The 18284-nt window shown below is 41.3% G+C and overlaps 2 protein-coding genes across 2 annotated transcripts; one reads left to right on the forward strand and one right to left on the reverse strand.

The window, feature by feature from the left end:
* Window positions 1–295: 295 nt before the first annotated feature.
* LOC121194466 (actin-related protein 3) lies at window positions 296–14915 on the reverse strand. Its single transcript, XM_041057372.1, has 12 exons — window positions 14729–14915; window positions 9229–9284; window positions 8784–8908; window positions 7252–7362; window positions 6838–6933; window positions 6489–6596; window positions 5549–5692; window positions 4141–4314; window positions 3529–3621; window positions 2771–2896; window positions 1616–1699; window positions 296–565 (listed from the first exon to the last, which is right to left on the reverse strand). Exons 1-12 carry the CDS (start codon window positions 14770–14772, stop codon window positions 470–472), a joined length of 1257 nt encoding a protein of 418 aa, XP_040913306.1. The 5' UTR covers window positions 14773–14915; the 3' UTR covers window positions 296–469.
* Window positions 14916–15555: 640 nt separating this feature from the next.
* Window positions 15556–17783, forward strand: LOC121194534. The gene is made up of 3 exons (XM_041057464.1): window positions 15556–15828; window positions 16229–16386; window positions 16480–17783. Exons 1-3 carry the CDS (start codon window positions 15651–15653, stop codon window positions 17239–17241), a joined length of 1098 nt encoding a protein of 365 aa, XP_040913398.1. The 5' UTR covers window positions 15556–15650; the 3' UTR covers window positions 17242–17783.
* The last annotated feature ends 501 nt before the right edge of the window (window positions 17784–18284 follow it).

Below are 18284 nucleotides of genomic sequence, written 5' to 3' on the forward strand. Positions count from 1 at the left end.
TCATGTTCTATAAACATAAATAATATGTTCTGGTGTCAGGAAATTACTATCAATGTTAACGGTCATCATCTTCGGCCTCCACCAACACCGTCTCTGTATCCATCCTCATCATAACCTTTATCATTGCCACTCACTGCATGTTGCTCAACAGATCCAGAAATGTTCTTAAAATTATTTTGGCTTACAAACCATTTTCCCTCATTTTGAAAAGAAAATACCAAAAAAAAAAAAAAAAAGGAGAAAAAAGGAACATTCACAATAAATTTTCCAGCCGGTCTGTGTTTGGTCTGGTGTCTTTTTTTTTTTTTTTTTTTTTTTAATATTCTGGATCTCCTTCGCATCCCTCACATCCATAGCTGAACGAATAATTAAAAAGCACAGAAGCACCACCATCCCTGACCTTTATACCACCTATCTTAATCACCCGCCCCCCCCTCCCTCCCGGCTATTAGACTTCGGAGGTCCAAAGTTAAGACATGACTCCAAACACAGGGTTGTGGCGACAGATGCTCGGCCCGATCTCTTCGTAGTCCTTTTTGGTGTGGCAAACCTGGTAGAACTCAGGCTGTGGAAACAAACAAAGATGAAGGTGAGTGCTAACACAGACCAAAAAAACAAAAACATACCAACATTAGAAAGGTTGCATACATTTGCATATTCATTTCCTGCAGGTGGTGTTGTTTACTTTGATCGGGCAGGATGGTTATTTTATTTCTCTGAAACAAACTGCTGCTGCTGCTGGAAAAAGCAGCACTTTCACTGCACCAGAAAACTTTTTTTTTCAGACCTACCAGATGGCAGATGTTTTTGGAAAGCAAATGTAAACGCTTTAAAGTCTCAACATTTTTTGAATTTGCTGCGGTGTACAGGTCTGTTCTGTAGATTTACATGAACTGTGCTCGAAAATGTCAAAGGGGAGAAATTTATGCGATTTTAAATGTGGAAAAAAACATATGGGTCAAAACTCCAAAGGCTCTCAACATCATCTGGCAATGGCCAAGTATGTTCACGCACACAGTGGTCGATTATTTGCTAACGTGCAGATCATTATTGTGCTGTGCAGGAGGATGGAATGACTGTCCCTGTAGTAACTGTTCAAAGCTGTAAAATCTCAATAGTTTCTGAAAAGAAAAAGGTTAAGTGGAGGATTTCTTTTGTATCGCTAAGACTTTGTTGAACATTTTCGTTGCAATAATCTACAACTCCATGCATTCAGATGATGATAAGAATGAACTGGGTTTCTAAGAAGCAAAAGAAAAGAATGTATGAAGTTCTAAATATAGATCATCACGTACTGAGGCATAAAAAAAGAGGAAACAATTATATTAAAATGTTAAATGAAATCAGCCTTTAGTGACTCAACTGTCAGAGACCTTTGCTCGCAGTCGTTATTTCCTGCAGATAAAATGATCAGCTTTTTTTCACACATCTGACTCATCAACGGGGAAAAAATTAAATAAATTAATGTGACAGCATTCACTTCCACTCAGCAGGACATAACACAAGATGGAAGCCATCATGCTGCTGAGTCTAAAAGTAGATATCACCTTCCCGTTCTAATGTTTAACTACCACATGTTGATAAAGGAGTGTGGGTGCATGTTTGGAATACTTACAGTTGAAGCTAACATTGATCCACCAAACCACACTGCATATCTCTGCATATGGTGAGTGATAACTTGGACGTCGATTGGTTTAGGCTGAGGAGGGAGGACAGAGAGAAAATCAGTTCACATTCAGCCACCTTGCACAGTGTGGGCTGTAGGAGTAATGGGATGACATGGGACAGGATGAGACAGATTAAATTGCAGGGGTGTTAAAGTAATTTTTACTCAAAGCAGCTTCTGTTTAGCCACTCTGTCATAGAGGTTTCACTGATGTAGAGCTGCTGAGACGGTCTTTGTTCCTTCTTAAGCTCTTTGACCATGACCACTGGGTTCTTGGTCACCTCCCTGGTGACCAAGAACCAAGGCTCTTCTTGGCTGGTTACTTGGTTTGGTGAGTTACTCCAGAAAGAGTGCTGGTGCCAAACCTAGACTCATAGACTTATAATTAAAGCAAACAGGCTGCACCTGACCAGAGGAGTGCCACAGCACAGAGTCAGAATTCTTTTGTAAATATACCAACTTTTGATTGTTAATTAGAACATTTACAAATATTTCAAGAATATGTTTTCATTTTCTCATTATGGGTTATTGAGTGTAGAGTATTAATTAATTAAATCGACAATGCAATAACGTGTGCCAAAAGTGAGAGGGTTGGAATACTTCCTGAACCCATACACACTGAGGGCCTGTCCATGTGCCTCAGTGCACCACAGAATCATTTTCACTGATCCCCACGATACTTTGGGATAGAAACCTGCCCAAAATACTTTGAAAATTCACCATGTTTTTTTTTTTTTATTTATTTTCTACTTGGATTAGCTGCTCCTTCCATACCTGAGGTGGATCTACAGTTATCAGTCAGCCCGGCCTCAGGATGGATGACATTTACCATCTTATCAGGAAGAATCCCAGGTACTGCCTTCACAACTAGCTAAACAGGAGGAGGGAGAGACAAACTATATACTTCCTCCTATCTTCCTATCTCCAGTCTCAAATGAAGATCTTCAAACCTTATTAGGTTTATCCATACAAATTTGCTATGGAAGTCAATTGATCTACATTACACCGACTATATTTGCAGTGCGAAAGCATTATAAACTCCTCACACAGTTCTTGTGTTTTGTCAGGCAGTATTGATCTGTGTAAATTAATTTGTACTCTCACCTTGAGCTTGCCTCCACTCAGCTCCTCACTCATCTTCAGTCGGGCATCAACCGTCCTCTTTAAGTCTCTCTGCAGACGGCGGCCGAAGTCCCTGAACATGGTGGAGCCTCCTGACAGAACAATGTTCTGTGGAAGAAAAGGTGATGGAGATTACAAAGCTGGAGAAAAAGAAGCACTTTAGCTTCATGACCTGTGGAAGTGCAACAGCCAGAACGCCACGGGAAAGACAACTTGATACCACAGTGATATATCAATCTCACTCACTCACTCTCGATCATGTCAGTGTCTACTCTCTAAGGAACAATGTACAAGAAGCTTGGTATTGTTATAAAAATAAGTCTCAGCAGTATGACTCAATGCTCCGCCAACACTGCTAATTACCAAAGACAAAAAAGTTTATCGCTTAGCATAAATTTATTTTAACACTAGACACATAAAATATCTTCTGCTGAAAATAATACAGCAGGACTGTTGTTTGTCATCAAGCTCATTTTCTTGGAAATGAATAAAAACCGATGGCAGTCTTCACCACAGCTGTCTCAGAGGCATAAACAGGCTGTGTGATTTATGTTCAAAAATAAGAGACCTTTCTGTTTCAGGGACATTTAACAGACCAAAAGCTCAATCAGACAGAGGCTGAATCGCCTAAAACAAGATGTCACATCAGTTAATCCCAAAAAAAAAAAAACAATTACATATGGAGAATCTTAGAAAGAGAAAAATAAAAAAGATGAACATGAAGATTAATGTCAGTTTACCTTATAGAGAGGACGCCTGACATCGATGGGACAGTTCTGAATGACCTCGTCCACGACCTCAGAGATAGGCTGGGTGAAGTCGGGGTTGGCAAACTGGGATGTGAGGAAACAAAGAAGACGTGTCACTCTGTAATTGTTGATCTGTTGATCCAACAATTCTCTTGATCTCTTGAACAACAAACCAACCTGTCCGAGAACAGCGAGCAAACAGAAGCCCTGATCCCTGACTGTGTTACGTACATACATATCGCGCACGATGACCCATCATTAAAGTCCTGGATCAGAGCTAAGCAAAGTAAGTAGGACTCCTTTGTCATTGTTACATTCTCTGTCTAGCCACCATCTCCCTTTAACACCTGTTCCACGCTCACTGTTGCATAACTTAAGCAAGGCAAACTGTTTTATGGATCTGTTTGTGTTGTGATACGGTTACAAACAACCAATCATAGTCTACCGATTGTCCAGTGCGTTGTCTATATCTAACCACTCGTTCGATGTGTGCTCCTTTCAGACCTTCTAGACTGTGGCTGTTAGTGTGGGCTATCTGGTCTGTGTGGGTTTCAGTCATCTTAAATTGTGCTCCCTGCTTTGATTCACTCTGCACTGACCCACCTCTGGGTGGAAGAAGATCTCAGGTCCCAGGAAGCGCTCGTAGCCAACGTCGATGGTGAACTCCTTCTTGCTGATGGCGTTGATGCCGGTGTACTGCTTGATCCACTTGGAGCCGTCTGTGTCGTACTTGTTGAACTCTTTGACTAGATCTGGGCACACGTAGCTGAACCGCTCCTGATGGGGGGAGCACAAGTAAAGTTGTACATTCGGTTTCAACATTCAAGTACAGCTGACTGACAGGTAACAAGGCTGCAGTGTCTCCTGTATTCTAATCATCTTTTTCATCACTGTGTATATCAGTCAGTTTGATTTTACAAGCTAAAGAAACCAACAAATACCTTTCTTTTTTTGTGTCCATGTTTTGCTATCGGTGAACAGGTTTTAAGGCAAGAGTGTGTGTGTTCAGCGTACACTGTACAGTATATTCAGACATGTCATTAGCTTGATTTGTAGAGAATGTGGTGCATATTGCCTGCCAGCCCGCACTGGAGTTAACATTTCGAGACATGACTGGCAATATGCATGACACGCATTCCCTTGATGCTAATGCTGATTATTTGAATTTACATTATTTCTTGTTTGTGTGCCTCAGGGTAATGAAGAGTGGCCCAAAGTCTTGGGTAAAAGCTATTTAATAAATATGGAGCAATTGTGGAGAATGGACGTAAATAAATAAAATGTGGTGAGTGACAGAAGAAACAACAGTAGAAGAAGACAAATGACATAAAGTCATATCTATCTGTCACCTGCAAAGTCAACAGAAAGGTTCTCAAATAGGTGCAGGTTTGAAGGTGCAAAGCTTAAACAGAAAAAAAAAGTCATTTCTATGGTTAATTTTCTTTAAGTATGAGCGTATTGTAATGCAAAAAAAAAGTCATTTATAGCTTAAAGTAATCTCAGTTTGGGGAACAGCACTGATTATCAGAAACTAAACAAACAATAGCAGTGGGGGTTTTTAACTGGGACCAGTCACATGGAACAGGCAGACCAATAGTGGCCCCTGGTGTCCTCATGAAGAAAAACAATGAAATTCCAGTTTTTACATCTAATTTTTTCTAAATGAAGAATCCATCACTGTCACTATGGTAAATGGAGCCCTGTAAATTTTTTCTGCTACAAGCATTTATGCCTGAGTCAGTGGAATGTGTCTCCCACGTCATTCAATTTTGTATATTCTTTAAAAGGAGCTTATTTACCCAAGTCCTATTATGTGCACATCAAAATAATAAGTCTAAAGATGAAATCTGTTATTCACTTTTCCTAATATATTTGCTTTCACATTATTTCAGGCCATGTATTACATTCCTATAATATCCATGTAGTGACTTAGAAAATATATGGCAGTGAAAAGTTTCTGTCCTGTCCTGATGAATGAACTGTGGGATGGGAAATGTGGCTGAGGACCTACCTTTACTGCCTTGGCTGTCTCCAGCGACTGCTCTGGTGGGATGCCCACCTCCCTCTCCCTCAAGAGCTGCTGGGTGAAGTAGGTGATGTCTCGTCCTGCGATGGGAATGTGCTTTATACAGCTGCCAATAACATAACCTTCAGCCTGAGAGGAACAAAGAAAGAGACAGACACAAGGAGAAAGAAAGAGAGCGGATGTTATATAATGTGAAACATAATAGACATGAACAAAGAGTGTAGGAAATAAAGAAAGACACTGAGTCTGCAGTTGTTATAGCGTGATATTTTTCCCATTCGATGTGAGCTTTGCTTTGAGTCCTTCTCCACATCCCAAAGGTTGTTGTGTTTGGCTGGTTCTTTGTGCGTGTTCAGCAGTGGCTACAGACATGCTGATTCAGTCACACAGCCTCTAAATGTATTCTGCAAGCACATTTTCTAAAACTGAGTAATTCCTTCCAACCTCTGAAACCCGGTGGCCTGGCTTTAAACATCAACACTATCCAGTTACCAAGGAAAGCGGACAGGTGGAAATATTCTTTTCTTAAAAGGGAGAAAATTCTTAACTCTTGACCACATAGTGTATAAAACCTAAATATAACACTTCTTTACCCACTGCTGCCCCTAATCTTAATTAAATGTGAACCACCGCTGTTCATTAACAGCCAAAAATTTACATAATGAATATAACCAATTAAAATGCTGTTCGGAATGAAGTAAAAATGAATTATCACGTTTCTCTTCCAAATGAAAACAACAGGGCCACTTAAAGGAACAGATGTTTACACAGTTCTACCTAATAGCAAGCTGCTGTGATAATATACTGGCCTCAATGTGTTGAAAGATGACAGATATACATAGCATGTTCAGTATTTACATATTAAACCTGGAGCTGTGTGCTATGTGTGAGACACAGTGAGTAACTGGGGGAACGGTGAACTCACCACAGGGATGACGTGGGTGACACCGTCTCCACTGTCGATGACGGTGCCCGTCAGCGTCCTCTCTCCCACCTGTCTGGATGTCCAGGAGGCTGCCAGAGCAAGCACAGCCTGGCACACACACACACACAGGGAAATGTCACACTGATATATATATATTAACTCTGTGTTCACATATAAAGCTGCTTACAGCAGGAACTCGACTAAAATGTGATCAGATTAAGAATTTAAAACTGACTTTTTAGTGCATAAAAGGATTAACAAAAGATTATAAATCAGATGAGAGGAGTATGAAAAGGCATCCTGTGTATTTTCTTGTCATAAACAAACTACAAGTCCCAGCAGACCTCACCTGCACAGCGATGTACAGCCCTGGTACATTGAAGGACTCAAACATGATCTCAGCTGTGTACTCTCGGTTTTCTGGTGTGTTGAGAGGAGGCTCTGTCTGCAAACAAGGAATAAAAAGAAGCACACACACTCAGTACAGTTATCCTGTAACAGACGAAACGTAGACTTATCATTAGAACTACACTGCAACGTGCATAATGGTACTAAGCATGCCTTGATGTTCTACTAGTGTAACATTAAGGAACAATTCATGTGTCAAACCCTATTGATTCAGTTAAATCATCAAAATAAAAAGAAACACAACATAAAACAATAAGATGTCAATAATAAGAAGAGGACATTTGAAGGACTATCATTTGCTGCTAAACATTGTGTTTACTGGTCCTCGACTGGCCACATTTCTCAAGATCCTTACCAGGAGGAAGTAGTGGTCCTCAGGCTCAGCCCTCAGGTACTTGAAGATGATCTGCTCCATGAAGCGCTCCATTAGGTCCCAGTCCTCCACAATCCCATGGCGGATTGGCCACTGTTGACACAGGGGTTCAGGTAATTAGTATGACGTACAGTATATGATATGATAGCATGACAGTTGAAGAAAGGCCTAAACACAAGATACAAAAGCAGTGGTACATATGTCGTAAGTAGAAACTGCAGGGACAGGAAGCTTTCAACCTGCCTATGTTTTTCTTTGGTCACTGTCGAGTTTACCTCTAAACCACAGAAACAGAATATCTGAAGTTCAGTTCAAAAGAGAGGAGTCTCATAATGGAGTCTGATAACAGGTCCAACAGTGTAGTACAGTTTCATCTGTGCGTACTGTGGTGTGACAACAATCTCTGAAATGCACAGCATGTCAGTTGTCTAATGACATCATGCAGTTGTCAGCAGTTTGTCATCATCCACAACATTTGGAGATGGGGGAAGTTCAGTCGTTTGGAATAAAGTCCAGAGTTTATTCTTTAATACTTCTTCGGGAACGGCACTAGCTTGGGACTTTTAAAGTCCAGACCTGTAAGCTCCTTCTCTAAAATGTGGTCCACAGGGTTAAACTGACTTTTCCCCCAACGAACATTTTATCTTGTCAAACAAACAGGTGTCACTGACGACAGTCAGCCATTAGAATAACGAATAATGATATCAGTGGTCAAGGTAACAGAACCACCTGCCCTCTGACTGGACTCTGAAGTGATTGGATTGTCATTGTCCAATCAGACATCAACGTTCTTAACCGCTTTATAAGAAATTATGCAGTGACATCAATCAAGCTGCAATTTCAAAATGCCACGGTCACTTAAAGTTAACAAAGAGAAAACATGTTTTTTATAAAACATCTTTTTGATCTGCACTCACTTTTATTTTGAGTACACTTTATTTAGTCACTTTTGTGGTATGAACACACAGCATGTATAAAAACTTCCTTACATTGACTAACTGGATTTGGGGCAGAGAAACTAGTATTGCGCACACTGGCTAACTGGGGCATCTATTTGAAGCTAAGCCATCATTAATGATATTATTAACACCTGTGCTTTTTCCTGCTATGACTGTGAGAGACCTACTGCCTGTACCAAAGAGGACAACTGAACAACGATGTGCAAGCGTCTGCATCAACATCCTTCACAGTGGAGACATGCACGCTGTGTATTAATGTCACATTAAATGTCTAACTGAAAAACTATTTTAAGGTAAACGATTTTACAGAGTTGATTCCAAGACTGCCCTGTGAAATCTCTTGCCTCCGTGTCTGGGTGATACAAAAGAAAAGCAGTCACCCACCAGAAAGTGGGAAGAAAGAGTCTCCTTCAGCCTGCTTCCTGTTTACGAACTGCTAAACACACCACATGTACAATTAGAATATCAGCTCTCTAAAGAGACTGAAACACTCAAACATGGTAGCTGCTTTGTCAGTCACTTCAGTGGGCGTGTAAAGCCATCAGGGCCACGCACCTTAGTGGAATACGTGGGCTTGTCGACTGCTTCATCTCCGATGTAGAAATCCAAGTCGTCCACCCCTTTCATCATTCTCCGCTGGGCCTGGTCTCCGACCTTGGCTGACTCTTTGATGGCGATACCTGACCAGCAAGGAGAATTCAACAGAGAACAGAGGAATAGAAGAAACTCTTTTACAAAGTTGTAAAGTTGTTCACTGCACATTCTAAGTATTTAAGTTAAATTCACTTAAAGTTTGAACCATGCTAAGTTTCACAAGGACAATTTTGGGGGAATAGCAAGAGGTCAAACCACTATGGAAACTGTCATTGTAGGAAGGGTTTTTTTTTTTTTTTAATTAGCACAAATGAACTGTACCATTTCCTGTTATCAACCATCTATCATGGTTAGTGGCCTGCATAGGCTGGTGCTGGAGGAATTCAACGCGCAGTGAAATACTCACATGATGGAACGATGAACTGTGGCTCTGTGTTCCCTGCATACCCCAGTTTGGTGTAACTGCAAGAGAAAAGAATCACATTTCACTATGGAGAACCAAGCTGCACCATCTGGACAACACCGAGCACCAGCTACACTGCTTTCACTACATTTATATGTGTGAAAGTTTACTTCTGTAAAGATTATTTTTTGGCTGCTATCTCTTATTGTTTTGATCAATACCATCACTGTCCTTCTGGGGGTTGGCTGGGTGCCACAAGCAGCAGCAGCAGCTCTGGAGTTTGCTAATGGGAGGCCATTAAAAGAGCCATTCATGTCACACTGGGAACTGAGGACTATTCATATTTGTCCAGGGGGGAAAAGATCACTTCTGTATAAACTGGCCATCCTTAATATAAACTGGCTGTGACCTCAGCGATGGCTGGTAAATCCTCTATTTCCTGCTACTGTGTGTGATAAAAAGTGAGCAAAACCTTAACCTCAGTGGGGAAAAAAAAATGATGCAAGTTCCTAAAACTCCTCATGACTTCTACATTTTCACCCCCCCATGCTCAAACTACAGTCAGTTTAGGCACTGGGAGAATACCTTAAGCCTGAACATCAAAGGCTTGAGAGTTTCCAGCTTTCTCCATGTATCTGCTCTGTATGAATGGTGCTTTGCAGGGCACATGCTGACCAGATGTAGCCCTGACTGGGGTAGGCCCAAACAGGGCTCCCATACTTCCTGCACACAAGGCCCAGGGGACTGATAGAGGACACTGCTGGCAACTGCCAAAGAGCTGTGGGCATAACAGGCCACATCCTGGTCATAATAGTGGCTCCTTTGAACTCAACTTTATTAAAAAAAAAAAAGAAAAAAGAAAAAAAAAAGAAAAGGAGCTGGAAGGTGCCTCATCGGCAGCAAACTGGTTGTTCTAACAGAGTTGCAATCATTTCATTTCAATTTCAATAACTGTACAAATTACAAATACAATAGTACAAATCGAAAACTTTTTAAATTGAACATCAAACAACATCAAACTTCTTTTTCCTGGACACCATGTGATGCACAGGAAATGGTACATTTTTCATATAAGCAACAACAGATGTTTGTGGAGAATAAACACAGAGAGGAAGCAGAAATATAGGATTAAAAACAGCTCTGTAACAGTGAATCAATACTACACAAGTGCATAACACTAAAGCAACAACTCCTTATCACCCAGTGGCTCATTATATGACCACACAGTATGGGCAAATATCACTTTATATGGTTTCTTTACAAGTTGAAGACTTGCAATATCATACCTGCCACCTTTAGACTTAATATACATGTTGAATCACTGCTGAACATAAATCCCTCAGAACACATAAGCAGTGCAAATACTGTGTGTATGAATATTTGTGTAATATGAAGACAAAAAGAAAAGCTGCTTCTTAGCTGGACAGATACTCACAAACTAGATTTCTGTCTTGCTTTCAGTGGTCCAACAAAGTCAACGCCTTTGACATAAAGTGACACTAACTGACAAGCAACAGCAAGCACACCACCACCACCACCTCCTATTTTTCTGCTTCAGCTGAGTGACTTTTGGTTTGTCAGGGACTGAAAACATTCTGTGATGTGTGAATAACGTTATATAATCTAATCTGGCAACTTCACCTAACTGTTCAAAAAAACAACAGAGCTGCCAATGTTGATTTTTGTTGAAGGTAGAGGAGAGAGAACACAATAGGAACAGTAGATCATGTTCAAATATAGTGCAAAACTTGCAGGTCAACTGTGTGCAGCAGTACAAAGAATAATAGCATGATTTCCTTCAGTTTGGCCGTTTTTAAGCTCTAAGTTTATACTGCTTTGTAATGTAGTTTACACTTGTCACTGTGCAGGTTTTAATAGTAAACTGTGGGTATGTCTCTCTCTAATAACACACAATTTATATACTGACAAAAAATAGGGATTACAAATCGAAATTCTATAACACTAAACCAACTCTTCAGGTTTGGGCTGAAGGTAACAGCCAGCTGACACTGAACATGCAGGTCACTTCAGATAAGCATGGCAGATAAAGGCCAAGACTGCAAAGAATGACAGCAGAGCCAGTGACAATGTAGAGGTGTGTTTTCCACAGTTACATGGTCAACACACTGTTAGTGTTACTTTAAAGCTAAACTAATCAAGATTTTTATACTAACACTGAGTTACATGACTATGTTTACTGTGATAGAGGTCACTGGTAGTGACAAACTTGCCCACAACTTTTATTATTTTTATTTAGTCTCACCATTCTTATCATGTCATTTCAGCAGCAGGCAGCGGTTCTCAGTGAACAAGCTCTGATCAACCCACTGTACTCTGTCCAACACCACATGGCAGACGGACAGCATGTGAAGACAGTAGCTGTTGAACACAGTGGAACGTCTAGCATCAGCTAAAGAGCCTGAGAGTTTCTCGGGTGATGGAACCAAAAAAAAAAAGAGCTAAAGGGAGATGAATAAGTGAATGAATTAACTGGTTCGAGCCACACTAGTAGCTTATGAAAAATCTTGTGCAACCTTTTGTTTCAACATATGATACATGAATGTGTTTTCACTCTGTCCTATAATAGTTATTGTTATTTGGTGTCGTTCAGAGGTAACAACAGCTGTCTCATGACACTAACAGCTGCATGAGCTGACAGCAGCAGACTGCTGCAGCAATACTCTGAACACCTTCATACCACAGAACAGTCCCAGCTTGTCTACCTCAACCTGCCTCAACAAGCTTAAAACACACCACATGGCTGACAGTGGACATCATTCCACAGGATGGCTTAGGCTGAGCACAAAGAATACAACTCTTCCAAAACATATTCCCTCATTTGGTGTTTTGATGATGGTGGTGGAGAATGCTGTCTAACACGTCGGTCCAAGATCTCCCATAAGTGTTCAACTGAAGTGAGATCTGCCTGCAAAAGGCCCCACACATCTTAACAGAGCCCCTCTCTGTAGCGGTCAGGCGGGCAGGTCTATACCGTTCTCTCTGTGTACATCATACATACATCGGAGTAAAGGGACTATAATAAAGGATGACTCATCTGATCGTATCACCATTTTCCACATCTCTGTAGACCAGTGTCTGTGGTTTCTGCACCACTGAACTTTCAAATGTGCATTCACTGTTGTAATGAGGGGTTTATGTACAGCAGCTCTACTATAATACCCCTCTCTGTGTGATTGTCAGCAGACAGTCTGATCATGTCCTGCGCTGACATTCTCAGTCACCTGAGGAAGAAAGAGCTGCTCTTCTGTTTGTCCTTACATATCCCACTAATGCACGAGCATCACTGTCATCAAATGTGCACACTTTCCGACCCTGTCTACTGACGTCTTTCCCATAGATCTAAATGCAGATGTCACTTTAGTCACTGTTTGGTGATAAAAAATCAGAATCAGCTGGGTCTGCTCAGCATTTTTATACAGGCCACAGAGCATGACTGGATGTTACCTGCCTAACTGTACTGTACCATTCTCCACTCATTTATTCAGGATTTTCCTTTAATTTGTCACTTGCCTGAACTTTTTGGCTAACGCTGACAGAAAAACTGTCATGCATAAAGTAGGTCTACTTTTGACCAAAGCTCATTAATGGCTGCAGCCTTGTGTTATGGAACTGTTTGCCTATGACTCTTTGAAGAATGACTCCACCCAAGCCCTTTGACTGCACTGAGCTGGAACACCTGAGATTTTACTTCCTGCTAAGGATGCCTTGATTTGGTAGTGCACAGTGTCCGTTTTGCACAAAACTAGACAACCCCACCTAAACTACACTCAAATCTGGATGTGACTGTTCTAATAATAGCAGCAATACCACTTACAAAGTTGATGTGTAAAAGGAAGTGGAGTTGTCACAGTTTGGACATCAAGCGCATGACTCAGAGAGAACTGCTGAACTCCCACAGCACTGTACAACATCTGGAGGTAGCTGGCACTCTCTGGCTAAGCTACGAAGCCGGAGCATGTCGATGTTTATCACTTAAAAAAGACGTAATTGTAAACCGAATCTCAGTCTGTGTCTAAACTGTGACTTTCTGACTAAGCAATATTTCCGCAGAGAAAAAAAGTAAGTCTTGTAGACACTGATGCTGGAACATATGCGTTATGACTTCAAGGCTTGGCCAGAAAACTAGAAGCCATCTGGTTCATGAGTAAAAACTAGCACAGGCTAAACCCAATTCTCAGCTGCACTTTCTTTTGCTGTCCCAGTGCAGATCAGAAGCAGCAGACTGGTCAACAGCCTGAAGGGAGGAGGGGAGGATGAGTGGGGAGGTATGCAGTGTGAGGAGTGACGAGTTCAAGCCTCTACATGCAAGCAATGCAAGCCACTTTTAAACCCCCCAAAGCTAACTGTGCGTACCTATCATCAGTTGAGCAGTGTTATGTGAACAAATGTACATGTAAGCATTGGTTAAAAGACATTTCTCTTCCTCAAAGTGAGAAGGTGAAAACTGTAGATACAATGACCCTGTGTGTTCATGAGGATAGAGGGAAAAAATATAACAAGTGGAGAGTATCTTTAAAATCCCTTACACAGTTGAAACGTTAACTTAAAAAAAAAACAATCAGAAGTGAAAATCTACCTTATAGCAAAGCAGGAAAGGAGGTATGCACACCGATCAATACAAACAGTGCTGCAGGAGGAGCTAAGATCATATCTGGTCCTGTAATATTTTGTCTGCACATTAAAACATCATTTGCTGTCAGAGCAAAAATACTATAGCTTAAATGAAATTGAGACAAATTACTTGGGAAAAGAATCAGTGGCCCGGTGATGAGGGAGAAATTAGAGAAGTTAATCAAAAAAACATGCTCGGATGCCGAGAAACGACCATATATGGACTAAAAAGCGTGAATGAGGAAGTGTAGTCTGTATAGGAAGTACTACTGCGCCTGCTCACATCCAGACTAACGAGCAAAAAAAAAAAATGTATGAACTGCACTGGCTACAGCCACGGGTTCCTCTACGCCGCTCAAATCATTGTGGAAAATCTGGTAGATTAGCGTAGGATGTTTCGCTGTATTAGCAAAAACAATTTAGCAGCTCTAAATGAATGAAGCCAGATGTGAGGGAATCCTTCCCCAGTCAGCTCCCCTTCTTGTTTAACAGCCAACACTAGCTGTGTCCACACAGTGAAATCCCCTCGACAGGAAGAAAACACACATTAGCTCGAGATGAAACCTTGCTAATAATGAGACTCGCAAAACAAGCAGGACAACGAACATGAAAAATAAGCGACGACTGTGCACTTCAAAGCGGCTAAAATGACCTGACGGGCTTTATCTCCGAGTGCAAAGGGGATATAGTTATCCTATGTCACAGTTAGCTGTTCGCTAGCGCATTAGCTCTCAGGCTAGCTGACTGCATAAACACAGAGGGACACACACCCAGTTGCTGCTGCTGACACTGACAGTCCCTAACCGTACTCAGCCTCTCCATGACATCCGAGCCCCACTGTCTGCACGGCGGTGCGGTTTGAACAACCTACCCTGTGCCGCAGTCGACAACACACGCCGGTAACCGTCCAGCCATCTCTCCCCGGGGGTCTCTGCTGTTTAAAAACGGTTAACTTTGATGGATATCAGGCTGTGTCGGCGGGAGGATCTGGCAAGCCGTCCACAGGCGGAACCCTGAGCCCGCACAGTGCCGTTTCCACTTCCGCACTCGGCTTCTAGCAGGCAGGGAGAGGCAAGATGGCGGAGGCCGGGTAGAGCGACACAGGCGTTACAGGCTGGGCTGTGCAGCTATCAATCACCGAGGGAGGACGGCATCAGTTTACATGAACTCAGCCATGAACTCAAGGAAGATGTAGTTTTCTGATGCTTGTATGCCATTACAACCTCTTTGTTTTATTTTATGTACTGTATTTAAGTTATTTATATGAATCGTAATTCACTGTGCAGTGTTTTCATGTGTTTTCATTTACGGTTTTTTTTCCTAAATTAAACTTCAAACTGAAGAGGTCTAATGATAATAAAAAATGATCGATCATATTTTATGTATTTACATTAACTTTAATACGCAATTTAACTCTCAAGTGTTATTATTCTAATCATTCCAGCTTTGAGAAATATTACATTAAAATTATAAGGCTAAGAATAATTAAAAATTCATCATTATCGTTATATAGCAACAATATACACTTTTTATTTTCAGTAGTAATTATAATTACAGTAGAATTTATTAGTATTACATAGTAATTTCTGTGCACAAAATAAATAAATGAATAGAAAAAAAACGCTCTTCCTCCCTCCACATCAGGTGGGGGCAGTAATCGTCCTGTGAATTTTGATCCCATCCGGGGTGAAGCAAAACTAAAGAAGAAGCGATACATACAATCCATCGAGGGACCAACCGGTGGAGGCGAAGCCAGATGTTATGCCGAATTTCGGAGGTTCACTACACAGACTATGACACACTTTCGGGGGCAGCTACGGGGGCCACACTGGGGCCCTACAATGGATAACTTGCTAATTGACTTCTGGCGCAAAAATGAATGCCTTTTTAATTCCTCAGTCGATTCTTACTACGACAAGGATTTGAAGACAAAGCTGTGGACCGAGTTCGCGCTGTCCATCGGAAAGCCTGGTAAGAATGTAATGGTAAATAATAATAGCCTAATAATAAATAAATAAAAAGTATAGTATTGATTTCGTTTTAATGTGGATTGTAATTCTACAGATGATGTGGAAATTAGTGTCCCATCACTGCAATCCTGTTGAGTGTAATTGAATGGCATTCATTTTGTCAATGGAAATTAGAGGCCGTTTCCCTGAGATGAGAAATTGTATTGTTCTGATGGTTAAGTGCCCAAATTCATCATCACAGCGTTGAAATCAACAAAAAATAAATAAAACAAGTTCATTTTTTGGAAATCATGAGGCCCAGTTTCAACGTCATGTGTAGAATGACACAACTGCATCAACTTCTGAAGCAACATGCAAGGACAGAGACATATCTGTGACATATCTTCGCCTTTTCCATGCAGTATCTGATGTTGAGAGAAGATCAAGATCGCTCCGGACTCAGTACGGGAGGGTGCTGTGGCATCCGGAGAGGGTCAGCACTTACCAACAAAAGATGCTTAGGGAGAAACTTGATTTCTTGAGGCCTTATATAGTTCGCAGGCGAGCTGATTCATATCTGGTAAGTGGAAACTAGAGTTTAAAAAAAGCCTGCAGATGCTTCCCTGTAGATCTTGACTGTGGATGTTTATGTTTCTCCGTGCTCTTTTTGCAGGAGGAAAAGTTTAATGTACGGGAAGACGATGATGAGGAGCCAGAGACTGAAGAAAGTTTTGAGCAGGAGATGGGAAGCTCATGTGGTAGCCCGCTGAACACAGATGTGACTGGGCAAGATCTGAACGATGAACACCAGCCTGTTACCTCCAGCCCACATCCCCTACACTGTCCTAACCCACAGCCTAAAGTTACAGAGGTCATCTCTTTGAGCTGTCCGCAGCGTCACAGTGACGAGAGTTCTTCTGATCAGCCCAACCAAAGAGCTGCACCAGACACATCCAAACACAACATACTAAACCAGTTTGCAGAGGTTATGTTAGCTGATATGCGGCAGATTAAAGACCCTATGGTGCTCATGAGACTTCGCAGAGATATCACCGACCTGGTGTTCAAAGCAGTGGAAGAGGACATGCAGAGACGATGCTCTAAATTGCCGTCTGTACCCGTGTTGGGAAAGCGCCAGCAGAGCTGCTCCATGGTTCAACAGTCGTGTTCACAGAGAGACCTCTCTTGGAGGCAGAGGTTTTTGAAGAGAAAGAACAAAGGGTCTGAGCTTGGAAGGAGAATTCAGAGGTGGGAGGAGATTAAGCACATGAGGAGAGTGTCCAGGAGTCAGTTATTGCAGTCTGTTCAGCAAAGCCAAGCACCGGAGGGGACGAGCAATAACAGCTCTCAGGTTATTTTTCAGGCTGCTGAGATCAAGAGAGAGCCAGAGCCACATGTAGTTAAGATTGAGGAGGAAACTCTTCCACTGGCCTGAAATGTTACACAAAAAAAAAACAGTTTTCAGTTTTTCCTTAATACAGCTGACACGGTCAGTAGGTGTAGGTTAGTTGGCAGTAACTGATAATAGTAGAAAACAGATACCAAGTGTTACTTACTAGCATTTATTAGCCCTTTGTAGATGGATTGAGATGTGAACCTTACTGATATTGTTGAAAGATGTGTGCCTATCAGCAGGATAAAGAGGTATCAGAGGACCTAAGGACACTGTACTGACAATAGCAAGGACCACTGACTTTTTATTCCTTTTCACATATACGTCTAGTTTCTAATGAATCTATGCCTCAGACTGATTGATACCTTTTCTACATATACCTGAAGGGTGCTATCAAACATGGGAGTAACTTCTAGATGACTGTCAGTGGGCACTGTGTGACCCACTGTCAAAGAGATGAAGCTTTGTGGATGTTTTGATGCTCTACTCTTATTAAAGAGAAGATATTTGTTTTTATCCTTGTTTTGTGTGTTCTGTTTCACGTGTGTGTATGTGGATAGGTCCTCTTTTTAGGTCCTTGCTAAAATGTGCCATGTTTCTCTCACTGACAGCTTTTCTTTCACTTCCAGCAAAGTGACCTCTGTTGCACAGTGGGATAAACTATTGAGTCCAGTCAAAGGCACAGAGCAATGGTTCCAGAAACAGGACTTTAGAATTACAAAGTTAAAAACTCAACTGGGTAATATATAATACATGATATAATTTATAGGTTTTCTGTGAACGGAGGATGTCAGTTCTGTAAACATAAAGATTTTACTGACTTTTTTTTCAGTATCCACACAGGTGATTTTGTGGATCCTTTCCATATTCAGTGTAATGTTCACATCATTTGGTAGTGGGGAAAAGTGTTTCAGCATCAATGTGCTCTTATTTCACAAGTCTTTGCACTCAGGTCACAGAGGACATGAATGAACAATACACATCTCAATGTCAGGAATTTGAAATGAAGTTTATTTTCCTGATACAGTTGCTAATAAAATCTAACATGCAAAAGTAAAAATGCTGCAGTTCAATCAGGACAAGCT

Source organism: Toxotes jaculatrix, chromosome 15, assembly GCF_017976425.1.
Source record: "Toxotes jaculatrix isolate fToxJac2 chromosome 15, fToxJac2.pri, whole genome shotgun sequence".
In the NCBI taxonomy this organism is placed as follows: Eukaryota; Metazoa; Chordata; class Actinopteri; family Toxotidae; genus Toxotes; species Toxotes jaculatrix.